The sequence below is a fragment of the Schistocerca piceifrons genome, chromosome 3 (genome assembly GCF_021461385.2).
Source record: "Schistocerca piceifrons isolate TAMUIC-IGC-003096 chromosome 3, iqSchPice1.1, whole genome shotgun sequence".
NCBI classification, from domain to species: domain Eukaryota; kingdom Metazoa; phylum Arthropoda; class Insecta; order Orthoptera; family Acrididae; genus Schistocerca; species Schistocerca piceifrons.
In genome coordinates, this window is record NC_060140.1 from 850852668 (window position 1) to 850880463 (window position 27796).

General features: G+C 42.9%; 1 protein-coding gene across 1 annotated transcript in view; it reads right to left on the reverse strand.

Annotated features, from left to right (window-relative positions):
* Positions 1 to 27796, reverse strand: part of LOC124789313 (chitooligosaccharidolytic beta-N-acetylglucosaminidase-like) — a 325333-nt gene that overhangs the window by 144623 nt on the left and 152914 nt on the right. Inside the window, exon 2 of the mRNA XM_047256627.1 lies at positions 14793 to 14904. Coding sequence (XP_047112583.1) covers positions 14793 to 14887 — 95 coding nt within the window. The 5' untranslated portion in view covers positions 14888 to 14904. The remainder of the gene's footprint in view (positions 1 to 14792; positions 14905 to 27796) is intronic.

Consider the following 27796-nt stretch of genomic DNA (forward strand, 5'->3'; position numbering starts at 1 on the left):
ATATTTTTATGGCATTATGTTTAAAGACGCCTAAGCTTATTATGTTACACCTATCATCAACCACCCGAACCCCACTTGCCGCTACTGCTGTCTATTGCAAAACGGCGGAAGCAAAGTTGTAGACCTAACAGTTAATAAAGTTTTCCAACATTAGAGGACTGTTCCTCCTACCCATCCGCATAACTTAAATTGATGCACCTTTGAAACAAGCTACTAGTCACTCCACCAAACAGAGATTCCGTCCAAGTCATCCTGAATCCCCCTACGCTCACTCAACGCCGTCAGCGAGCGACCTCAGTTCGTACTACGAGCCTCATCGTTTATGTACATAGAGAACAGGAGCTGGCCTGTCGCCCTTCCTTGGGTCACTCCGGACGTTATCTTAGTATCTGGGACACTCGTCGTCCACGACACCTACATCTACACCCACACTCATCAAGCCACCTTACGGTGTGCGGCGAAGGGTACTTCTGATACCACAAACTGATCACTCCTTCCCTGTTCGACTCATGAAAAATGGTTGTTGGTAAGTCCCAGTATTAGCTCTAATTTCTCGAAGTTTTCGTCGTGGTCATTTCGAGACATTGCTACACCAAGAAGAAATGCAGATGATAAATGGGTATTCATTGGACAAATATATTACACTAGAACTGACATACTACATTTTCACGCAATTTGGGTGCATAGATCCTGAGAAATCAGTACCCAGAACAACCACCTCTGGCCGTATTAACGGCCTTCATACGCCTGGGCATCGAGTCAAACAGAGCTTGGATGGCGTGTACAGGTACAGCGGCCCATGAAGCTTCAACACGATACCACAGTTCATCAAGAGTAGTGACTGGGGTATTGTGACGAGCCAGTTGCTCGGCCACCATTGACCAGACGTTTTCAATTGGTGAGAGATCTGGAGAATGTGCTGGCCAGGGCAGCAGTCGAACATTTTCTGTATCCAGAAAGGCCCGTACAGGACCTGCAACATACGGTCGTGCATTATCCTGCTGAAATGTAGGGTTTCGCAGGGATCGAATGAAGGGTAGAGCCACGGGTCGTAACACATCTGAAATGTAATTTCCACTGTTCAAAGTGCCGTCAATGCGAACAAGAGGTGACCGAGACGTGTAACCAATGGCACCCCATACCATCACTCCGAGTGATACGCCAACATGACGGTCACGAATAGACACTTCCAATGTGCGTTCACCGCCATGTCGCCAAACACGGATGTGACCATCATGATGCTGTAAAAAGAACCTGGATTCATCCGAAAAAATGACGTTTTGCCATTCGTGCAACCAAGTTCGTCGTTGAGTACACCATCGCAGGCGCTCCTGTCTCTGATGCAGCGTCAAGAGTAACCGCAGCCACGGTCTCCGACCTGTTAGTCCATACTGCTGCAAACGTCGTCGAACTGTTCGTGCAGATGAGTGTTGTCTTGCAAACGTCTCCATTTGTTGACTCAGGGATCGAGACGTGGCTGCACGATCCGTTACAGCAATGCGGATAAGATGCCTGTCATCTCGATTGCTAGTGATACGAGGCCGTTGGGGTCCAGCACGGCGTTCCGTATTACCCTCCTGAAGCCACCGATTCCATATTCTGCTAACAGTCATTGGATCTCGACCAACGCGAGCAGCAATGTCGCGATACGATAAACCGCATTAGCGATAGGCTACAATCCGACCTTTATCAAAGTCGAAAACGTGATGGTACGCATTTCTCCTCCTTACACGAGGCATCACAACAACGTTTCACCAGGCAACGCCGGTCAACTGCTGTTTGTGTATGAGAAATCGGTTGGAAACTTTCCTCATGTCAGCACATTGTAGGTGTCGCCACCGGCGCCAACCTTGTGTGAATGCTCTGAAAGCTAATCATTTGCATATCACAGCATCCTCTTCCTATCGGTTAAATTTCGGGTCATATTCGTAGTGTAGCAATTTTAATGGCCAATAGTGTATATATATATATATATATATATATATATATATATATATATATATATATATTTTTTCACTTATGACATTTGTTATTAACAATCAGAACGAATTCAAAAGTAATACCAGTGTACATGGCTACAACAGTAGGAGAAAGGATGATCTTCACTACTCAAGGTTAAATCTAACTTTGGCTCAGAAGAGGGTAAATTATGCTGCCACAAAGGTCTTTGGTCACTTACCTAATAGCATAAAAAAAGGTTCAAATGGCTCTGAGCATTATGGGACTTAAGGTCATCAGTCCCCTAGAACTTAGAACTACTTAAACCTAACTAACCTAAGGACACCACACACATCCACGCCCGAGGCAGGATTCAACCTGCGACCGTAGCGGTCGCGCAGTTCCAGCCTGAAGCGCCTAGAACCGCTCGGCCACTCCGGCCGGCTAATAGCATGAAAAGTCAGATAGCCATATAGCATTTAAAAGGAAATTAAAAGAATTTCTTAATGGCGACTCCTTTTACTCATTAGATGAATTTTTGGATATAGTAAGTGGGTAATTTCCCCAACGCCCACTAAAAAAAATAAAAAAAAATATTAAGTGTCACGTAATATTTTGTGTAGTGTAATATCTTGTATAGACACCTTTTATTAATCTGACACGTTCCACATCATTACGAAGTGTCGTATTCATGATCTATGGTACAAGTACTAATCTAATCTAAACTGAAGCGCCAAAGAAACTGGTATAGGCATGCGTATTCAAATACAGAGAAATGTAAACAGGCAGAATACGGCACTGCGGTAGGCAACGCCTATATAAGACAACAAGTGTCAGGTACAGTTGCTAGATCGGTTACTGCTGCTACAATGGCAGGTTGTCAAGATTTAAGTGAGTTTGAACGTGGTGGTGTAGTTGGCGCACGAGACATGGGCCACAGCATCTCCGAGGTAGCGATGAAGTGCAGATTTTCCCGTACGACCATTTTACGAGTGTACCGCGAATACCAGGAATCCGGTAAAACATCAAAACTTCGAAATCGCTCCAGCCGGAAATAGATCCTGCAAGAACAGGACCAACGACGGCTGAAGAGAATCGTGCGATGTGACGTAAGTGCAACCCTTCCGCAAATTGCTGCAGATTTTAGTGCTGGACCATCAACAAGTGTCATCGTGCTAACCATTCAACGAAACATCATCGATATGGGCTTTCGGAGCCGAAGGCCCATTCGTGTACCCTCGATGACTGCACATCCCAGATCTTTACACCTCACCTGGACCCGTGAACACCGACATTGACCGGAAATATGTTGACTGGTCGGACGAGTCTCGTTTCAAATTGTATCGAGCCGATGGACGTGTACAGGTTTTGAGGCAACCTCATGAATCCATGGATCCAGCATGTCAGCAAGGAACTGTTAAAGCTAGTGGAGGCTCCGTAATGGTGTGGGGCGTGTGCAGTTGGAGTGATATGGAACCCCTGATACGTCTAGATACGTCTCTGACAGGTGACACGTACGTAACCATCCTGCCTGATCACCTGCATCCATTCGTGTCCATTGTGCATTCCGACGAACTTGGGAAGTTCCAGCAGGACAATGCAACACCCCACACGTCGATTAATGCTACAGAGTGGCTCCAGGAACACTCTTCTGAGTTTAAACACTTCCGCTGGTCACCAAACTCCCCAGACATGAATATTATTAAGCATATCTGGGATGCCTTGCAACGTGCCCCATGGCACACTTACGGACTTATGGACAGCTCTGGTGTCAATTCTCTCCAGCACTATTTCAGACATTAGTCGAGTCCATGCCACGTCGTGTTGGCGGTACTTCCGCGTGATCGCGGGTACCGTACACGATATTACGCAGGTGTTGTATTGGGTCCTATACTAGGTAAGCTCTTCTGTTTTCTCACTAAACGGTAGTGTGGGACGGTAGTGTCAAGAGTCTTCATGAAGCCGAGGAACACGGCATCTACCTGAGCGCCGTTGTCTGCGGTACTGTGGATCTCATGGAGGAATAGACCGAGCTGAGTTTCTCAGGATCTCTCTTTGTAGAATCCGTGATGTTTTTTGTAGATGAGATTTCTTTTCTAAAAACAATTCTTTACCCTAAAACATGTTCAATAATTATACAAAAATGCGACGTCAACATTATAGATCTATAATTATGTGCGTCTGTCTTTCGACACTTCTTGAAAACGGGAATGACGTGCGCTTGTTTTCAGTAGCTAAGTACCCTTCATTACTCCAATATATTTACAGAATTTTACAGGTAGCTCATTTGGCCCCGATGGCTTTCAATTACTAAGCTATTACTGTTGCTTTTATATTCCGCGATCGGTTATCTCAGTATCTGCCAATTCGACATTTGTACGTTGACATAAAGGAGGGACCGTACTACAATATTCCACGGTGAGACGGTTTCGGAAGACCGAATTCAGTATTTCAACCTTCTCTCTGTCATTTTCCGTTTCGGTATCAGTATGGTCACTGAGCTACTGAATAGATAATTTCGAAGACCGCACTGCAGTTCCTTCTCTAAATCCTCGCACAAACGAAAAAATGGCTGACATCGAAATAAGTGTCCAAGGAATAGAAAAGCAACTGGAATCACTCAATAGAGGAAAGTCCACTGGACCTGACGGGATACCAATTCGATTCTACACAGAGTACGCGAAAGAACTTGCCCCCCTTCTAACAGCCGTGTACCGCAAGTCTCTAGAGGAACGGAGGGTTCCAAATGATTGGAAAAGAGCACAGATAGTCCCAGTCTTCAAGAAGGGTCGTCGAGCAGATGCGCAAAACTATAGACCTATATCTCTTACGTCGATCTCTTGTAGAATTTTAGAACATGTTTTTTGCTCGCGTATCATGTCATTTCTGGAAACCCAGAATCTACTATGTAGGAATCAACATGGATTCCGGAAACAGCGATCGTGTGAGACCCAACTCGCCTTATTTGTTCATGAGACCCAGAAAATATTAGATACAGGCTCCCAGGTAGATGCTATTTTTCTTGACTTCCGGAAGGCGTTCGATACAGTTCCGCACTGTCGCCTGCTAAACAAAGTAAGAGCCTACGGAATATCAGACCAGCTGTGTGGCTGGATTGAAGAGTTTTTAGCAAACAGAACACAGCATGTTGTTATCAATGGAGAGACGTCTACAGACGTTAAAGTAACCTCTGGCGTGCCACAGGGGAGTGTTATGGGACCATTGCTTTTCACAATATATATAAATGACTTAGTAGATAGTGTCGGAAGTTCCATGCGGCTTTTCGCGGATGATGCTGTAGTATACAGAGAAGTTGCAGCATTAGAAAATTGTAGCGAAATGCAGGAAGATCTGCAGCGGATAGGCACTTGGTGCAGGGAGTGGCAACTGACCCTTAACATAGACAAATGTAATGTATTGCGAATACATAGAAAGAAGGATCCTTTATTGTATGATTATATGATAGCGGAACAAACACTGGTAGCAGTTACTTCTGTAAAATATCTGGGAGTATGCGTGCGGAACGATTTGAAGTGGAATGATCATATAAAATTAATTGCTGGTAAGGCGGGTACCAGGTTGAGATTCATTGGGAGAGTGCTTAGAAAATGTAGTCCATCAACAAAGGAGGTGGCTTACAAAACACTCGTTCGACCTATACTTGAGTATTGCTCATCAGTGTGGGATCCGTACCAGATCGGTCTGACGGAGGAGATAGAGAAGATCCAAAGAAGAGCGGCGCGTTTCGTCACAGGGTTATTTGGTAACCGTGATAGCGTTACGGAGATGTTTAATAAACTCAAGTGGCAGACTCTGCAAGAGAGGCGCTCTGCATCGCGGTGTAGCTTGCTCGCCAGGTTTCGAGAGGGTGCGTTTCTGGATGAGGTATCGAATATATTGCTTCCCCCTACTTATACCTCCCGAGGAGATCACGAATGTAAAATTAGAGAGATTAGAGCGCGCACGGAGGCTTTCAGACAGTCGTTCTTCCCGCGAACCATACGCGACTGGAACAGGAAAGGGAGGTAATGACAGTGGCACGTAAAGTGCCCTCCGCCACACACCGTTGGGTGGCTTGCGGAGTATCAATGTAGATGTAGATGTAGATAAAGTAAGTGAAGTTTTCGCTGTTCGCTTCGTTTCTACATGGTGGGGGAATTAAAAGTGGCCCGGACGAGAAGGTACGGTTGGAAGTGAATTTGTGCCAGCATTAACGGAGTAGGAAAAGACCTGCAATTACTTAAACTTTCAGTAGTGTGGAGCAGCTGTGCACACAGCCGACCGAACCGTGGAGCGCATTATACAATCTTCACGCCTGACAGAATTGTTAGCAGAGGTCGCGGCCCTAGCTGGTCACCCAGGTCACCTGATCTGTCAGTGTGCGGTTTCTTCGTGTGGGGAGCCCTCAAATCTAAGGTGTATTACAACAATACTCATGGTCTTCAAGAACATTTCGGACGGGACTGCAGCAATTCCATCAGTCCAGCTTCGATCCGCCTACAGCAGCTTGCTGATCAGGTTACAAAAGTGCCAAGAGATGAATTGTGATCACTTTCAACATCTGCTATAGTCAGAGTAGTACTGTATTTCATTTGCTCTGTTGTGTTTCTTTGTACTCTGAAACCATGTTGTCGGGGCCACATTTATTTGATCCAAAAGTGTAGATATGATGCCTAATGTTGCTGACAGTTATTGAAATTCCAATCCACCTTTTACTTGCACTAAAAGGTAGACATGACATTCGTTGTATAGCTTCCACGAACTAATAGCACCAAGAGTGATATTTATATCAATACCATTAAATTAAAACAAAAGTAAGAATACATCGATTACTTTGCAAATGCGTTGTCTTGACAAAAGCTGGGTCCAGATTTCTAATCCGAAATCGAATGGTATTGTTTGATGTACATACTATTTTTTCATTCGGTTTTTATTTTGGTAAGCTAACAGCATTTTTTTAGTTTTAGTCCCTCTACTGTTCTGTTAACTTCGTTCAGCGAACAACTTATAAAAGTGACGTCCGTGGGTAGAGCACCTGACCCTCTATGAGGGATTCTGGTTTCTGTTATGAGGCGCTGAACAATTCAGGAAATTGGCGTTCAGCTTAATTTAAGAGTGTATAACACGTAAGCTGAATTGAGAAACATTTCATTATTATGATGCATGGCTTGCTTGGCGTATGACGTCACGAAGCAGCCTGCGTTGGATGTGTAACAGCCAGCTCCCAGCAAAGGAAAACACGTACCGGACGTGTTGTGGCGCTAACATTTGTGTTACTATTCATCTGTGTAATCAAAGCATCCACATAACATCGAGCTATGTGCAAGAATAATTCTTGTCCTCTGCTGCCAGGCTGTGCTACACCTTACGCAAAGGCCGGCCGGAGTGGCCGTGCGGTTCTAGGCGCTACAGTCTGGAACCGCGTGACCGCTACGGTCGCAGGTTCGAATCCTGCCCCGGGCATGGATGTGTGTGATGTCCTTAGGTTAGTTAGGTTTAAGTAGTTCTAAGTTCTAGGGGACTGATGACCACAGCAGTTGAGTCCCATAGTGCTCAGAGCCAGCCTTACGCAAAAGTCGTACTTGAAATAAGTCTGTACCTGGTTGATTCACATAGATCCACCAAATGATGGGTGTATAATTCTGCAGAGGGCGTCGTGAATAGTTACTGTTAATTTAGTTTCAATTGATATCCATAACGGTATCGGCAAAGCCTAACTTCAAATTTTCGCATTTAAAAGTACACACAACGTTTCTTTTGCGTTGTTAATTGGTAACATATCGCCGAAAATGCTTAACGCGTGAAGGGAAGTTGTGAACCGGCACTTATAGACAAACCAACGATATCATAGATAAAAAGGGGAAGTATACCTTTGGAAAGTTGTAGTTTTGCGGCTCCACGTGTTTTTTTTCCGTGGCTGATGTTATATATGCCACATAGACGTTGCGTAGAGCTCAGTGTTGCAGTACACGGGACACCTGATAACGCTGTGTTGTGTTGTGCAGTGGAGTGACGATAAGTTATGTTACAGACACGTTTCTGGCGAGATAGTGTATCGGAATACGTGCCGCACATTCAGACAGCTGGAGGGGGCCTCAGTTCGAAAGTGACGCTTCATTCTCTGTACTCGGAATACGGAAACAACCGGGAAGGAGATCTCGAAGATACACGGTCCTTGCCAGCACTTTAACATTCCAGAGCGAGTGAATTCTAAGAAAGTTGTTGTACCAACTACCGATCCAAATGTGCTGAATTATGGATGGCAGAGAGAGAGAGAGAGAGAGAGAGAGAGAGAGGGCGGAGGGAGAAGAGAAGAGACAGAGAGAGAGAGGCACAGACACGGGGAAAGAGAAAGAGAGAGAGAGAGAGAGAGAGAGAGAGAGAGAGAGGGACTGTTCATACACAAACGATTGGGCGGGGCAGAGTCAGCCGGACTAGCAGACAGTTCGCTAGCGATACTGCTGCCTGCAGGAGAATGTCTTCGTTGGACGATCGTAAGGAGATGCGGACAGACTTGAACAAAATGCCTAATTGATGTGAAAATAGCAGCCCACATTAGATGTAGATAAAAACAGTGTAACGCTAACAGCAAAGGTAAGAACCCGACAGTGAAGTCTGGCACCCGGTGTGGAGTTTTAACTTGTCCCCCCCCCCCCCCATCCACACCAACTCCAGAAAAATATCAAATACCGTTTTTTAGGGGGATGTATGCGAAACTGCAATACTCTGAAGAAAACATTGTAGAATCCAAGCTTTTCAAGACAATATAACTAAACTGGAGATAGTTGTTAAGAAATATTATGTGCGTACACACAAAAGTTTCATGCTTATTGACGTGATACCGTTTTAATTATAAACAAATGAAATTTTCCATCAAGACGAATACAAACGTTCCTTTTTTCGAAAGATCTATCAGAACGAAATCAGTGCCTTTTTGTACAAGGTTTAATGTAACATTATTACAAATAGGTGTGCAACAGACTTTTGATATCTCCTTTTGCTGGAGTTTTACGGCTCTCCGAATATCTCTGAAAAAATTGCAACAAATTTTATGGTTTTTCTCTGACATAAATGCCATAATATTGCAGTAAATGAAAATTCCTTCCACAGAATGTTTCACTACAGTATTGACTAATTGCATGTCAAATTCAAATAATGTTACGTCTGTGGTTTGTGAGGAAAAGGTACATGAAGTCTCGAAAAACGTAAGTTGCGGAAGATCTGAACCAAAGATTTGTCACTGTTTGTATTAGACCTTACCTTATCTGGGTCAATTGGTGTAAAACATACGCATACTCCTCTACATACTCAGGGAGACTTTTATGTGTTTGTCTTCTTGCGTTAACCTGATTTTTTAAGTGGAGTAGCAATAATGTCAGGTCCATCAATTCTCTTCTGTTAAGCAATTGTTTTCTTGATCGCGGAGACGTCTTCTTCATTATTACTGAGCTAGTTTTGAAGCTGGGTTTATGGCATTGAGAAGAACGGCACTTCCTAAACATTTTACACACGTTACTGAAACGAGGCATGCTGCAGATTGTAATCATAGATCTACACAAAACTTTCGTAAAAGTTACTCCTTTGAAACCACTTGCAAACGAACACCGTAAACCAAAAAATACGATATCAGTGGCAAAGTCCTTTACATGTACCGTGTAAACATCCCCCGCATTGCGACTGCGCAAAACTATAAAAAACCGCCCCAGGAATAAATATTACGAGAAGATACGGAACAAGAAGGGATGTGCCCCGTGAAAGTTTTTGTCAGTTATCATTTTTATTACACTTAGGAGTGGAACTGGGACGTAAATTGAGGAATTGTAATTTCAATACCGCACAGTAAATAAAGAGCCAATAAAAGCTTTTCAAAATTTCGGTCGCTTTCACGTACGTCCCCCCCTTAATACAAGCAAGCACATTACAACGTTAACAGTTTTGTAACCAGTTTTCACAAATGGAAACAAATTAGCAAACCGTGTTTTAATTAATAACACAGTTTAAGTTATTGGGAATGAAGCAGCACTAACAGCAAGCGATCTTCTCACTGATAGGTGACTTGAACATGAAGCTTGGAATCTCGTCCTTCTAACATTTTCTGACGGAAATTTTGAAATTACGTCATCACAATCGATACCATTAGCTACACTATTATGAACTGAAAAAATTGCCAAACTATAACGTCGTGGTTCACTCATGGTGGACCTAAGATACACTAAAGTGCCAAAGAAACTGGTATAAGCATGTATATTCGAATACAGAAATAAGTAAACAGGCAGAATACGGCACTGCGGTCGGCAACTCCTATATAAAACAAGTGTCTGGCGCATTTCTTAGATCGGTTTCTGCCGCTATAATTGCAGGTTATCAAGATCTGAGTGAGTTTGAACGTGGTGTTATAATCGGCGCACGAGCGATGGGACACAGCATCTCCGAGGTAGCGATGAAGTGGGGATTTTCACAGACAACCATTTCACGAGTGTACCGTATCAGGAATCCGGTAAAACATCAAATCTCCGACATCGCTGCAGCCGGAAAAGGTCCTTCAAGAACGGCACCAACGACAACTGAAGAGAATCGTTCAACGTGACAGAAGTGCAACCCTTCCGAAAAATGCTGCAGATTTCAGTGCTGGGCCATCAGCAAGTGTCAGCGTGCGAACCATTAATCGAAACATCATCGGTATGGGCTTTTGTAGTCGAAGGTCCATTCGTGTACCCTTGATAACAGCACGACACAAAGCTTTACGCTTCGCTTGGGCCCGTCAACATCGTCATTGGACTGTTGATGACTGGAAACATGCTGATTGATCGGAGGAGTCTCGTTTCAGATTGTATCGAGAGGATGGACGTGTACCGGTATGGAGACAACATCATGAATCCATGGCCCCTGCATGTCAGCAGGGGACTGTTCAAGCTGCTGGAGGCTCTGTAATGGTGTGGGGCGTTTGCAGTTAGAGTGATATGGGACCTCTAATAGGTATAGATACGACTCCGACAAGTGACACGTGCGTAAGCGTCCTGTGGGATCACATGCATCCATTCATGTCCATTGTGCATTCCGACGAACTTGGGCAGTTCCAGCAGGACAATCCGACACCCTAAAAGTCCAGAATTGCTACAGAGTGGCTCCAGGAACACTCCTCTGAGTTTAAACACTTCCGCCGCCCACCAAAGTGCCCAGACATGAACATTACTGAGAATATCTGGGATGCCTTGTAGTGTGCTGTTCAGAAAAGAGATCTCCAACCCCTCGTACTCTTACGGATTTATGGACAGCCCTGCAGGATTCATGGTGTCAGTTCCCTCCAGCACTACTTCAGACAGTGGTCAAGACCTTTTCACGTCGTGTTGCGGCACTTCTGCGTGCTCGCGGGGGTCCTACACGATATTAGGCAAGTGTACCAGCTTCTTTGGCTCTTCAGTGTATCTCTCCGTACACAAAACTTCATCGTCCTAGGTGTCGTTGTACCGTGGGCGTATGGTGATGTCTTGACTAGTAGCAAAGCTTTAAAAAAGAAAAGAGAAAGTGAATTGTTTCTACGAAAAGTAAATGAATTTATCCTCAGTTGTCCATTGCTCAGAACTAAGATTAGCGTGAATCTATACATAAAACATCCCACCATTTAAACAAATTGGTGTAAAACATTGAAATATATGTGACCTTTCCTGGTTCGAACCTGTGATCTCTATACCAGCAGTAAGTTGCGCTACCCGTTGCTCTATGAACTTCTGCTCCGAGCTTTGCCTCTGCTGTCTTCTATAGAGCAAATCAGCACTAAGATCTACCAAAAGAGAGAGAGAGAGAGAGAGAGAGAGAGAGAGAGAGAGAGAGAGAGAGAGAGAGAAAAGAAATTGGTTTGAGTCATAATTCATGACTAATAGTCGACAGTCTAGTTGTAGTATACAGATCCATTTGCGAAAGTAGTACAATTCCTTAGTTTTTTAATAATGCACATATCGCCGCTGTAAATGGGTGGAGCATAAACGCATTAGCTTTCGGAAGGTTTGCACTATCAGCGTTTAGAAAATTTCTTACTATTGTCACTTAAAACTTGTAATTATGTTTTCCGTCATTAAATAGCTAAGTTTTTTTTACGTAAAAATCTGGTAACTTCGACTAACATTCATATAACACACATCAACTTCGTCCTATGTTTCAAATGGCTCTGAGCACTATGGGACTCAACTGCTGAGGTTGAACTTAGAACTAGCTAAACCTAACTAACCTAAGGACATCACAAACATCTATGCCCGAGGCAGGATTCGAACCTGCGACCGTAGCGGTCTTGCGGTTCCAGAGTGCAGCGCCTTTAACCGCACGGCCACAACGTCGTCCTACTCCTAGTCTGTGACGTCACGAGAGCTTCAGCCAATAAGAGAGCGTTTTCGACCACGTGATCACATCGTGATATTTAATGTGATTTCTGAAATTTTGCCGGCGTATTTCTTCTTCAGTAGTTTTCGGGTTTGCTGCCGGACCCCATCAACATTCTGCCACATTTCAGCGCAAAGATGTCCGTACACCAGACGTGCCTCAGCTCTCTTCAGTACTTCGTCTACTCACCTGAGGATGGCCGGACGTCTCTGGGCCGAAATATCGTGGCAGGATGTTGATGGGGTCCGGTTGCAAACCCGAAAATTACTGGAAGTGATATTTAATGATTTTTAAGCTTTAATATTATATAAATATCATATATCTCGTAAGAATATTAGCCGTAAATGTTATTTGAATGTCATAATCAGAATAACAACAGTCCGAACCATATTTTTAACGTTGGAAAATATCCTACTGTTCTTCTCGCGTACCAATTCACGAATCGAACAGGGATAGGAGGAAATTTGTCAGATGTACGCACAGCCATGTACCGCAAATTGGCTCGTGGAGTATTGATGTAGATGTAGAAATTATCAGTTTTTTCGTTGGTGAACGAAATTTCCAGTTTGGTTACTTTTTCTCGAAACTTGTATTATTGCTTTCACAAGTTACGTAATTTCACGTTCTGGACTCTGTTTTATGACAACTGTTTTGTAATGAAGCGTTACGTTGTTGAGTAAACATTTCGATATCCTTAATCGACTTTGATTTGACCAGGAACCGTTGTGTACAGCGACTGTGGACCGTAAGGAAGGACAGGCACACAGCAGTCAGTCGCAGTTCCATTAGTTTTTATTACTCTTGCAAATCTAGATTTCGGCTATAAATAGCATCACACTTCAACAGAGTCGCGGCGGTTCCTGTCACCGTATGTCCTTACGGGTGTATAAGCAGAAGGTTGAAATTTCCATTTAGTTTCTACGTAATCTTGTTTGTACTAAATTCTCTTGATGTACTATCTGTTTAACTCAATATAAAAGCCTGAGATTTCGGCAATATCCACCACTTACCTAGTTACTGACCCTACGAATATGTTAGAAAACAGATTAAGGAAAGGCAAACCTACGTTTCTAGCATTTGTTGACTTAGACAAAGCTTTTGACAATGTTGACTGGAATACTCTCTTTCAAATTCTGAAGGTGGCAAGGGTAAAACACAGGGAGCGAAAGGCTATTTAAAATTTGTACAGAAACCAGATAGCAGTTATAAGAGTCGAGGGACTTGCAAGGGAAGCAGCGGTTGGGAATTGAGTGAGACAAGGCTGTAGCCTATCTCCGCTTTTATTCAATCTGTATATTGAGCAAGCAGTAAAGGAAACAAAAGAAAAATTTGGAGTAGAAATTCAAATCCATGGAGAAGAAATAAAAATTTTGAGGTTCGCCAATGACATTGTAATTCTGTCAGAGACAGCAAAAGACCTGAAAGAGCTGTTGAACTAAATGGACAGTGCCTTGAAAGGAGAGTATAAGATGAACATCAACAAACGCAAAACGAGAATAAGGGAATGTAGTCGAATTAAATCGGGTGATGCTGCGGGAATTAGATTACGAAATGAGACGCTTAAAGTAGTAAATGAGTTTTGCTATTTGGGGAGCAAAATAACTGATGATGGTCGAAGTAGAGATGATATAAAATGTAGACTGACAATGGCAAGCAAAGCGTTTCTGAAGAAGAGAAATTTGTTAACATCGAGTATAGATTTAAGTGTCAGGAAGTCGTTTCTGAAAGTATTTGTATGGAGTTTAGCCACGTATGGAAGTGAAACATGGACGATAAATAATTTGGAAAAGAAGAGAATAGAAGGTTTTGAAATGTGGTGCTACAGAAGAATGCTGAAGATTAGATGGGTAGATCACATAACTAATGATGAGGTATTGAATAGCATTCGAGAGAAGAGAAATTTGTGGCACAAGTTGACTAGAAGAAGGGATCGGTTGGTAGGACCTATTCTGAGGCATCAAGGGATCACCAGTTTAGTACTGGAGGGCAGCGTGGAGGGTAAAAACCGTAGAGGGAGACCAAGAGATGAATACACTAAACAGATTTTGAAGGATGTAGGTTGCAGTAGGTACTGGGAGATGAAGAACCTTGCACAGGATAGAGTAGCATGGAGAGCTGCATCAAACCAGTCTCTGGACTGAAGACCACAACAACAACAACAACCTCCATGAGGCAAGCAAGACACTGTCGAAGAATTAAGGGACTCTGACTCCGTTACGGTCAGTTGCTTTTCCAAAGAAGACAAGTGAGGGACATTGCCGAAAGCTCAGCTTTTTATTGAGAGTTTGCGCGACAACTGCACCGACAACGTTTAATGGGACAAATCGGTCGTGGAAGACTTTGTGCTTTTATCGCAGTTAGTGAGTTGACATGACAGCATTTACGTGATGATGAGTGTACTTCACTTTCACAACCTGCTGGTTACGCTACACGTCTCGGAATGCCATGCGCCTGCAGAGTTCGCTCTTGCTTGTACTCACCGCGGTGAATTGGCCCACACGACCGGCGGCGACGGCAGCAAGATCAGCACCAGAGTCAGCATCAGTATCTGCGGCGCTGGCGGGGCCGGTGCCATCGCGAACTGTCAGCAGCCTGCAACAAGTCAGCGAGTCAGCACCCACTGCTCAGACGACAGCGCACCGCCGCTGCGAACTGGCGAGAGCAGCAAACACGTCCAGACTGCTGCTACTCGGCGATAGGAGCTTGATCTACATTCATACACTCCTGGAAATGGAAAAAAGAACACATTGACACCGGTGTGTCAGACCCACCATACTTGCTCCGGACACTGCGAGAGGGCTGTACAAGCAATGATCACACGCACGGCACAGCGGACACACCAGGAACCGCGGTGTTGGCCGTCGAATGGCGCTAGCTGCGCAGCATTTGTGCACCGCCGCCGTCAGTGTCAGCCAGTTTGCCGTGGCATACGGAGCCTCATCGCAGTCTTTAACACTGGTAGCATGCCGCGACAGCGTGGACGTGAACCGTATGTGCAGTTGACGGACTTTGAGCGAGGGCGTGTAGTGGGCATGCGGGAGGCCGGGTGGACGTACCGCCGAATTGCTCAACACGTGGGGCGTGAGGTCTCCACAGTACATCGATGTTGTCGCCAGTGGTCGGCGGAAGGTGCACGTGCCCGTCGACCTGGGACCGGACCGCAGCGACGCACGGGTGCACGCCAAGACCGTAGGATCCTACGCAGTGCCGTAGGGGACCGCACCGCCACTTCCCAGCAAATTAGGGACACTGTTGCTCCTGGGGTATCGGCGAGGACCATTCGCAACCGTCTCCATGAAGCTGGGCTACGGTCCCGCACACCGTTAGGCCGTCTTCCGCTCACGCCCCAACATCGTGCAGCCCGCCTCCAGTGGTGTCGCGACAGGCGTGAATGGAGGGACGAATGGAGACGTGTCGTCTTCAGCGATGAGAGTCGCTTCTGCCTTGGTGCCAATGATGGTCGTATGCGTGTTTGGCACCGTGCAGGTGAGCGCCACAATCAGGACTGCATACGACCGAGGCACACCGGGCCAACACCCGGCATCATGGTGTGGGGAGCGATCTCCTACACTGGCCGTACACCACTGGTGATCGTCGAGGGGACACTGAATAGTGCACGGTACATCCAAACCGTCATCGAACCCATCGTTCTACCATTCCTAGACCGGCAAGGGAACTTGCTGTTCCAACAGGACAATGTACGTCCGCATGTATCCCGTGCCACCCAACGTGCTCTAGAAGGTGTAAGTCAACTACCCTGGCCAGAAAGATCTCCGGATCTGTCCCCCATTGAGCATGTTTGGGACTGGATGAAGCGTCGTCTCACGCGGTCTGCACGTCCAGCACGAACGCTGGTCCAACTGAGGCGCCAGGTGGAAATGGCAAGGCAAGCCGTTCCACAGGACTACATCCAGCATCTCTACGATCGTCTCCATGGGAGAATAGCAGCCTGCATTGCTGCGAAAGGTGGATATACACTGTACTAGTGCCGACATTGTGCATGCTCTGTTGCCTGTGTCTATGTGCCTGTGGTTCTGTCAGTGTGATCATGTGATGTATCTGACCCCAGGAATGTGTCAATAAAGTTTCCCCTTCCTGGGACAATGAATTCACGGTGTTCTTATTTCAATTTCCAGGATTGTATTTCTTCTACGTCTCCATACATAATCCTCAAGCTACTCTAAAGTGCATGCCGGAGGGTAGATAGAACACTACCTACGCTTCCAACATTCCTGGGTGTACTACCGGATGCAATCGTCGAAGGTCCACGATATTTCGGTGAACAACCGTTCTGCCATCATCAGCTGGCACTGATAGTCACCTGGCGATGGCGCAAAGGTTGTTAGTCAAAATATCGTGGACCTTCGACGATTGCGTCCGGCAGTATTTCCTAGAACCTTTGAAGCATCATGTACGCCGGGAAAGCCTCAGATGGCAACGTTATCTACTTCCTGTCCTACTTCATCCGCGTGTCGTCTAGGAAAACTACCGTATTTTTCTCACAAGTCGTGCACTTTATTCGCGGTATTCCTGTATGGTGGAGTCGACGCCTGATCGATTTGGTATCATAATTACTTTGGGTGGGATTCGCGTGCTGCCACTAGGGATCCACGTTGACGTAAGAGCAAGCGCGCCGTCTGCCTGTGTAAACTACACATGTCAAGAAAAGTTTTGCATCACCTCGGGTCCGAGAGTTCTAGGACCTGTTCAGAAAACTGGAATAGAATAGATCAACATAAACATCAATCCCGCCCTTTTTATTGCTCATGAAAACCCCACATTGGACTTTGCACCACCAGAGCTCCAAGCGCTAATAGAAAGCACTGATGCTCAAATCGTTATAGGCAACGAAAGCTGGCTAAAGCCGGGTATAAGCTCAGTCGAAATTTTTGCGATGAACTTATTGGTGTTCCGAAAAGATAGGCTAAACACGGTTGGTGGTGGCGTGTTTGTTGCTGTTAGAAGTAGTTTAACTTGTCGCAAAATTGAAGTAGATATTTCCTGTGAGTTAGTATGGGCAGAGGTCATTGTAGGCAACCGGAATAAAATAATAATTGGATCTTTTTACCGACCTCCCAGTTCAGATGATACAGTTGCTGAAAGGTTCAAAGAAAACTTGAGTTTGATTTCAAACAGTACCCGACTCATACAATAAGAGTTGGTGGTGACTTTAATTTACCCTCGATATGTAGGCGAAAATACATGTTTAATTCCGGAGGTACGTATAAAATATCATTCGAAATTGTGCTAAACGACTTCTCTGAAAATTGTTTCGAGCAGTTAGTTCATGAGCCCACGTGAATAGTAAACGGTTGTGAAAACACATTTGACCTCTTAGCAACAAATAATCCTGAGTTAATAATGAGCATCAAAATCGATATAGGGATTAGTGAACACAGGGTTGTCGTAGCGAGATTGAATATTGTAATCCCCAAATCCTCGAAAAAAAAAACAAAAATATATCTATTCAAAAAAGCTGATAAAAATTCACTTGACACCTTCCTGAGAGACAATCTCCACTCATTCTAAATTAATAATATAAGTGTAGACCAGATGTGGCTTAAATTCAAAGAAATACTATCGGAAGCAACTGAGAGGTTTATACCAAATAAACTAACAAATGACGGAGCTGATCCTCCTTGGTACACAAAACGAGTTAAAACACTGTTGCAGAAACAACGAAACAAACATGCCAAATTTAAACAGACGCAAAATCCCCAAGATTGGCGATCCTTTACAGAAGCTCGAAACTTAGCGCGGAGTTAAATGCGAGACGCCTATAACAGTTTCCACAACGAAACTTTGTCTCGAAACCTGGCAGAAAATCCAAAGAAATTCTGGTCGTATGTGAAGAATGTTAGCGGCAAGAAACAATCAATGCCTTCTTTGAGCGATAACAATGGAGATACTATCGAAGACAGTGCTGCCAAAGCAGATTTACTAAACACGGCCTTCCGAAATGCCTTCACAAAAGAAGACGAAGTAAATATTCCAGAATTCGAATCGAGAACAGCTGCCAACATGAGTAACGTAGAAGTAAATATACTCGGAGTAGTGAAGCAACTCAGATCACTTAATAAAAGCAAGTCTTCTGGTCCAGACTGTATACCAATTAGGTTCCTTTCGGAGTATGCTGATGCATTAGCCCCATACTTAACAATCATATACAACCGTTCGCTCGACGAAAGATCCGTACCCAGAGACGGGAAGTTGCACAGGTCACACCAATATTCAAGAAAGGTAGTAGGAGTAATCCACTAAATTACAGGCCCATATCGTTAACGTCGATATGCAGCAGGATTTTAGAACATATATTGTGTTCGAACATTATGAATTACCTCGAAGTAAACGGTCTATTGACACACAGTCAACATGGGTTTAGAAAACATCGTTCCTGTGAAACACAACTAGCTCTTTATTCACATGAAGTGCTGAGTGCTATTGACAAGGGATTTCAGATCGATTCCGTATTCCTGGATTTCTGGAAGGCTTTTGACACTGTACCACACAAGCGCCTCGTAGTAAAATTGCGTGCTTATGGAATATCGTCTTAGTTATGGACTAGTTTTGCGACTTCCTGTCAGAGAGGTCACAGTTCGTAGTAATTGACGGAAAGTCAGTATTTTGTTGACACCGACCTACATAGGGCGGAACGATCACCACGATAAAATAAGGGAAATCAGAGCTCGTACGGAAAGATACAGATGTTCATTCTTTCCGCAGGCTATACGAGACTGGAATAATAGAGAATTGTGAAGGTGGTTCGATGAACCATGTGCCAGGCACTTAAATGTGATTTGGAGAGTATCCATGTAGATGTAGATGTAGATACAGCGAGACCTTCAGAGGTGGTGGTCCACTGCTGTACACACCGGTACCTCTAATACCCAGTAACACATCCTCTTGCATTGATGGAAGCCTGTATTTGTCGTGGCATAATATCCTAAAGTTCATTAAGGCAATGTTGGTCCAGATTGTCCCACTCCTCAACGGCGATTCGGCGTATATCCCTCAGAGTGGTTGGTGGGCCACGTCGTCCATAAACAGACCTTTTCAATCTATCCCAGGCATGTTCGGTAGGTTCATGTCTGGAAACATGCTGGCCACTCTAGTCGAGCGATGTCGTTATCCTGAAGGAAGTCATTCACAAGATTTGCACGATGGGGGCGCGAATTGTCGTCCATGAAGACGAATGCCTCGCCAATATGGTTGCACAATCGGTCGGAGGCTGGAATTCACGTATCGTACAGTTGTTAAGGGGCCTTCAATCTTTCAATAACCACCAGCGGCGTACGTCGGCCCAACATAATGCCACCCCAAAACAGCAGGGAACCTCCACCTGCACTCGCTGGACGGTGCGTCTAAGGCGTTTAGCCTGACCGGGTTGCCGAAACACGTCTCCGACGATTGTCTGGTTGAAGGCATGTGGAACACTCATCGGTGAAGAGAACGTGATGCCAGTCCTTAGCGATCCATTCGGCATGTTGTTGAGCCCATCTGTACTGCGCTGCATGGTGTCGACGTTGCAAAGATGGACCTCGCCATGGACGTCGGGAGTGAAGTTGCGCATCATGCAGCCTATTGCGCACAGTTTGAGTCGTAACACGTATCCTGCGGCTGCACGAAAAGCATTATTCAACATGGTGGCTTTGCTGTCATTGTTCCTCCCAGCCATAATCCGTAGATAGCGGTCATCCACTGCAGTAGTAGCCCTTGGGCAGCCTGAGCGAGGCATGTCATTGACAGTTCCTCTCTCTCTGTATCTCCTCCATGTCCGAACAACATCGCATTCGTTCACTCCGAGACGCCTGGACACTTTCCTTGCTGAGAGCCTGTAAGTAGGCTGTTTATGTTTTCTCTATGTAAGTAGGCTGTTTATGTTTTCTCTATGTAAGTAGGCTGTTTAGGTTTTTTATTGGTAACGCCACCTCTGTATGACAATCACTGGCTGTGCTGTGGGCAGTCTGTGTCTGCTTTGCATTGTTGTAATACTCGCCATTGTAGTGTTAGGCAGCTGGCTGTGAACAGCGCGTAGCGTTGCGCAGTTGGAGGTGAGCCGCCAGCAGTGGTGAATGTGGGGAGAGAGATGGCGGAGATTTGTAATTTGTCATGAACTGATATATATATTAAGACTTGTGATGATATTAAGGTAAATACATTGTTTGTTCTCTATTAATATCTTTCATTTGCTAACTATCCCTATCAGTAGTTAGTGCCTTCCATAGTTTGAATCTTTTATTTAGCTGGCAGTAGTGGCGCTCGCTGTATTGCAGTAGCTTGAGCAGCGAAGATTTTTGTGAGGTAAGTGATTTGTGAGAGGTATAGTTTAATGTTAGTCAGGGCCATTCTTTTGCAGGGATCTTTGATAGTCAGATTGCGTTGCGCTAAAAATATTGTGTGTCAGGTTAAGCACAGCCATATATAAATTGTTCAAAGGGGACGTTTCATATGTCGACCCTTAGCCGAGGATACCTCACTGGAATCTTCTGATTTTTTCTTGTAGTTTGTGTATTTAGTGTAGCTTTTGTTTATTGCTAGCGCGTAATTGTAGAGAGAATCTCCTTTGTAGTTGTAGTTTTTCATTGTTGTAGAGTAAAACAGTTGTGGCATGCATGTAGATTTGCACCAAGTATTTCGCAGCTGCAATTAACTAGACATTATTTCCATTGCTACGTTATTTTATTTTGCTCTTCAAATTGTGTTTTTCTGTGTTGTCGTGTGAAATACTGTGACAATAATGGCGTGTGAAAAACGTAATACTAGGCTCCAAAGTAAACTGAGAAATGACAGTGAAGACGAAGGCAGTGTGTTAGCGCCGCAGAGTAATGAATTAACTGATGTTCAAAGTAGTAATTTGGTAATCGTGCATAGGGAAATGGAGCGGGCGGCAAACAATGGCACGGACAGTGAAACAATTAGTGAAGAGGGAAGCATTATCGATCGATCGGTCGGCAACAGCTCGTCTCAGGAATCCGAAATGACAGGACACAATTTCGCAAATACTGTAGATTCAGGTTTTGGGTTATCACCGTTTTCTCAAATAAGTCAAGACGCATTTTCTGCTTGTCAAAATGTGAATGTTGCCGGTGCAAATGCACTGCCGAAAAGCGTAGAGAAACAGATTCCAGACACTAATACATTATTATTGCAATTAATGCAACAAATGGAACAAAATCAGAGACAAATGGGACAAAATCTTAAAAAGTTAGACACAGTGGAACAAAATCTCAAAAAGTTAGACACAATGGAACAAAATCAGAGACAAACACAGCAAAAGCTTCAAAAGTTAGACACAATGGAACAAAATCTTAAAAAGTTAGACTCATTGGAGCAAACTCTTGAACGAACACGTGAGGATTTAACTGCTGAGTTACATCACATTGAATCGAAATGTCAAAAAGTCTGTAATGACGTAAAAACACAAATTTGTGAGCATTTCCAACCTATTTTTTCGCGTCATGAAAATGCACTACAGAATCACGAAGCAGCTATAAAAGAACTGCAAACTATTGTTCATGAAAATCATGAGACCTTGCAAGCAAAATTTGACTCAGTTGCATCTACCGATACGGTTATGCAACTTGCAAAAACTCAGGAAAACTTAAAGGTCACAGTAGACACGATTGCAACACAAATGGACACACTGAAACTTGGTTCAGAAAAACATAGAGAGGAAATGATTTCACTATCGGATAAAGTAGCCGAACTTTCAGATCAGTTCACTAACTTATCTACAAAGGTAGATGATGATCTGAATGACACAACACCAGTAGCTTTCATGGACACTGAAGAGTATGAACAAATTAGAAAATTCAAACAAAATCAAAATCAAATCAATACACAGTACAAAAGAGAAATCCGGGAAGTGCAAGATCAGTTGGCACAAGTAGTACAAGAATTACGTATTTCTGAGGACACTCGCGCCCCAATACGGGAAGAGGGACATACAAATACGGAACAGACACAAAATAATAACACAGGGCATTTCGGAAGTTATGAAAGAAATTGGCAATGTGCACCGAATTTTGAGATGGAACGGCCGACACGACCTAACAATGACCGATATGCGACTCGCCGACATGATGATTTTGACTATAAGCTGTTCATTACTACACGTAAATTCAAAACGTTTAAGAATTCTGCCAACGACATTCATCCACAAGCGTGGCTCCATCAATTCTCTCATTGTTTCCCTCCCAACTGGTCATTGGAGCATAGGTTAGAATTTATGTGTGGCTACTTAGAGAATGAACCAGGTGTAAGAATGCGATCGGTCATTCACGATTGTCACAGTGAAGGAGATTTTTATCATGCCTTCCTCTCAGCGTATTGGTCTCAAGCTACACAAGACCGTGTAAAACATAGCATCATGATGATGAAACACTTTGAACAATCTGAATTTTCCAGTCTTGTCAAATATTTTGAAGACATGTTGCATAAGAATCAATATCTATCAAACCCATACAGCCCCTCAGAACTCATCCGTATTTGCTTACTCAAATTGCCTGAACATTTACGACATATTATTTTAGCAGGACGCTGCAAAGATGACATTGAAGCATTTCAGGGACTGTTACAAGAATTAGAAATTGACACTGACAATCGCGGAACGCGAAACCGGGAACACAACAATTACAGGTCACATCCGTCGCAAATCCGCGATGAAAGAAGTAATAACTGGACACGACAAGGCTATTCTCACAACACAAATCGTGACCAAAATAGACAACACCCGTATGACAACCGTTGGCAGAGTAGTAATAACTACAGGGAAAGATCACCTCTCCGTGGTAATGACTATCACAGAGACAATCAGAGAAACAGACAATATGGGAACCAAAATAAATATTATCAGGAGAGACAGAATAACTTTAGACGCAACGGTCCAGCGCGCAGTTTCGATTCAGGGAGAAATTCTCCACCATGTGACTGACAAGAAAGAAACTATGTCAACTACCGACATAACGACAGACCTGAATTCCATCAGAACTGGCGAGCTTTAAACAGAGCTGGGCCCTCTGGGCAAGGCGAATTTGTGGAAGTTAGGCCTCCTAATCCCAGTAACGGCGCGCGCCAACAAAGAAACAGACAATGACTCACACCGCAGGCAGCCGCGTGCGCCCGCTGGCTCAGGGAAAAATAACATTGACGCTAACCTTGAGCAAAATTCCAGTATTCTTTACCGACGTATACCACATGATAATTGCGTTAAAGTTGAAACTCTGCGTGCTAGGAAGAGTAAAGGGCTACACCACATTTCACATGTAAAACCGTTTATTGAAAGATAATCTACTTTTTAATTTAGTCTTTGCAATTTTCACTTCACGCTACTTGTACAATTTGTCACACTGAGAAACTGTTAACATGCAACTATGTTTAAAAGCTAACTAACCATCCAGTCAAGAACATAGGTAACTTAGACAAGTAATTGCTAATGCATTGTTATTGCGAACAGACGACACAGTGTTGTTATTTATACATTCCTCCTCGTTAGTTGCACGATTACGTAACGAATATTAGGCTTACATACTTAGAACATATACCAGCACTGCTAATGAAATTTTCATGCAACATTTTGGTTTGCTTGAGAGTGGATTCTGGATTTGAGGTGCTTTCTGTGAAATGCCAGATGACACAGTGGTTAGTTTATGTGACAGCTACACGATTTTATCACGACGCAGCTAATGCATGACAATTTACAATGTTGCTTTTGCGGTGTATCTGTCTTATATCTGCACAGTTTTTTCTGAATTCTTCTATAAAGTAAGACATGTTTTAGTAGTAACTTTTGTGCTATTGCTACAAGGAGACAGCCTTTTACGTAGGACAACAATACGTTACAGCACAGTACTTTCCTCATTACGGCAATAAGCGTAATAACTAAGTTATCTATACGCAAAGCATTTCACTTTTGTGTATCATGAGGTAAGTACATTGACTTCTGCAGAACTTAGCTTTCGGAGGACAATAACTACGACACTTCCCAGAGATTATCTTACAACAAGTTGCACATTTAGCGCTACAGTACACGTATTTGAGTGATCAATTTTATACTTAAAACATTTATTTTTAAAGATTTTTGAATTACAAAGAAAGTTTTCCGTGATATATTTCATTCCATTGGTGTAATCTGTAACACCTGAGGGTATAATTACATTAATCCTCAGGGGGGTACATGCTTACTTTGTGTACCATGTGTGTGGCAACCACAAGGAACCCTAGCTAATATGGTATGTGCTTATACAACTTTACACATCGGTACCATATTTCTCTAACACACAATTTACACAGCTATCTGATCATTTAACTGAGAGAGACAAACATTTATTTTTACTACATCAGTGACACATGTTTACGTAATTACACCGTTGGATAACTTCACACTTACGAAATTGTATTTTGTCTGTACTTTGTAAACTGTTCATATTTTTTCGGAATCATTGTGATACTATGAGAGCTTTGAATGATGTATTTGGTATGAGATCATGATTTTTAAAGTACGTTTGAGGCAGCTGACACTTTTGACATGAGCAGAGAATTATTTTAGGCTTAGAAATTATTGGAGGAAGTTACGACGATTTTGAGATTTGACTGAAGTGTTATGATGTTATTATTACGACGACGATGTGTATTATGTTGTTGAGGAATGTTTATTATGCTACGTATTTCTCACGATGAAATATTGAAGAAGTGTCGACGAATATGTATATGTATAATGAGGTAAGGAGTAATGAATAGTGGGTAGGGACTCTTGACTTGTGAAAAAGGATGTTGGAAACCAAGAATCGTACTTTAAGAGTTATGACATGTGTGAATCATGTGTGAATGTATCACAATGCCACTGAACATTTTTTGGACACTGTTATATTCATAGGATTTTGTTTCTACAGATTTGCAACGCTAATTCTTGACCTGTGAAGTATTTCTATGTGAGACTGTCACTTTAGCGAAAATTGCTGTCGTAAATATTTCCGTACGAAAGTTAAGTGACCACCTGCACGTAATGCGTCGCGGGCACCCAGCTGTGTCAGACGTCTGGAGAAAAAGTCATTAGCGCGTGCCTTTCAGAGCACAGGAAGAAAAAAAAAAAGAAAGGGAAGGCCATTATCCTGGCCATTGTCATTCCTTTAGAGAAAGCATCGCAAAAACGACACGGTCGAACTTGAAAACATATGATTACACTAGCTCTTAATTTACGATATTTACTGAAATGCCTAATAAAATGACAAGAAATATTTTTACATCTGCACACCTGATTATGACAAGCGTCTTTCTATGAGAGTTGAGAGAATTTCTACTAACTTACGAAATGTCACATGACTACTGAATGATATTTCTATGCTTTGCTTTTCATAGTTGCTTATTTCATTTGACATCTGTTTTTCAGCTGTGTTGCAGCATTGCTTTTATAAAATAAAATGCATTTGCTAATGTGAACACTTTCTGTCAACAGATCTATTAAATAATTATTTTATGATCCACATTCTTTAAAAAAGGAGCACTTGGAAAGGAAAGAACAATAAGAAGGAACTAGTAACTGCTTTCATAATTTTCTTTTCAAGTAATTGGTAACTTTTTGGTAGAATAACTTCTTGTGGTGCACCACTTTAATTACTTAGACATTAAGATGTGATTATACATTTGCCTTATCTGCATTGTTATCTTTAGTGTACTATTTTTTCTACTTGAGCTATGTCATGTTTCGATATAAGCTGCTGTTTGCCAGGCATAGTGCTACTGAACTTTAATTTGTGTTACTCTGCTAAGCCAGATTTATTTTTTTTTTGCTGCACAGTGCCCTATATGAGTTGTAATATTGCAATTGCTTTGGCATTTGTATTTTTGTCATTGATGTATGTGTTAATTGTTTTGTGCTGCTGCATTGCCTCGTCCCTTAGTTTAGCATCTGAGCTCAGTAGATTTAAGTTAGCTTAAGAGGGGGTAGACTATATGAGAAACTGACTATGGAGAATAGGTAAAGAATGCATTGCGAAGTTATATAAAAAGGATTTGGGCCCAAATGAGTATTGTACAATCAGAAATAATTATTTTGAAAGAAATATGAACAGAATACAGAAAGCATGCTTGGATAAGATTTTTTTGGTGGAAGCAAAGGTTGAAATAAGACGAAAGATCTATAGAATGAAGTTTTGGGTTGGACTGCAGTACCAAATGTTACACTGAAAACGAACCCTGTCCTTTCCTATTGGTGTTATCCCACTATGTGTTTGTGTACCCTTGTGTAGTTGTTTTCTTCCTGTCTCTGTGTAGTTTCATAGAATTTTTCCCTCTTTTAATATTAAGCTACATTCACTATGATGAGGAATACTGTTATCATCAAATATAATTGGCATTAATAATATGTTATTTACTTTGTAAAGATGTTTAGACATTATTTACTCTGTTTTGTGTTAATGCTAATGTGTGAAGTTGATGTTTCAAAAGTTATTGTGATCTTTTATGTATGTACTCATGTCATAATTCCTGTAACACTGACGTATATGTCTATTTCTATTCTTTTGTAAAGCCTGTACTACAAATGTTATCTGTATTGTTATGTTCTTTAATGATGTATTTTGTACCTTTGTTATTGTATTCTTATGTTATAAAATTGTAATTGTCACCAGTTCATGATATTATTAACTTGTAAGTTCCATTTCACTGCACACGTTTCTGTTGGTCATAGTATATGGACAATATGTGAGAAGTAGGGACTGTTAGTGTTTGCACGTGTGTTACTAATTCAGCAAGGGACTGGATAACAGCATTGCTGGTTCTAAGGACAATTCCAAAAACTTTATGAATGCACAAGTGGTGGTTATGGACTTGCTATATTATCCGCAAGACTCTTCGATGGTGATTGTGCACCTGCACAGTCGCAACAGATCGCAACAGATGGCTGGTGGCCATCTCTTCAAGGACTACAGTGGGTCTACATCTTTGATGATCCATCAATACCATTATTTCTACAAGGACTGCAGTGGGTCTGCACCTCTGGTGGCCCACCAATACCGTAATCTCTACCAGGACTACAGTGGGTCTGCTCTGTGATGACCTACCTACCAATATTCATCAAAACTTCGACTGACTCTGCAGTGGGTTTGCTCTGTTGTGGCTCATTACCTGTCAGCATGTCGAGAGTCAGCACTGACTTTCCGTTGGAAGGACAACACTACTTCTTCAAGACTGCATGGAAATCCACTACTTCCGTGTGCATTTTCTTCTACTGCTCAGACTTTGAGAAAAACACTATTTTACTGTGATGAACAATGTGGACTGTCTTTATGGACTGTGAGAAAATTTTAGCTTTTGACCAACATTGTATCAATAAGTGTGTGCATTTGATTTCTTTGTTATTGTAATTATGAAAAATTTTATCAAATCATTATTGGCCACTGCCCAAAAAAAATTTGTAAAATTTTTGTGGGGAGCATGGGGGCTATGTAAGTAGGCTGTTTATGTTTTCTCTATGTAAGTAGGCTGT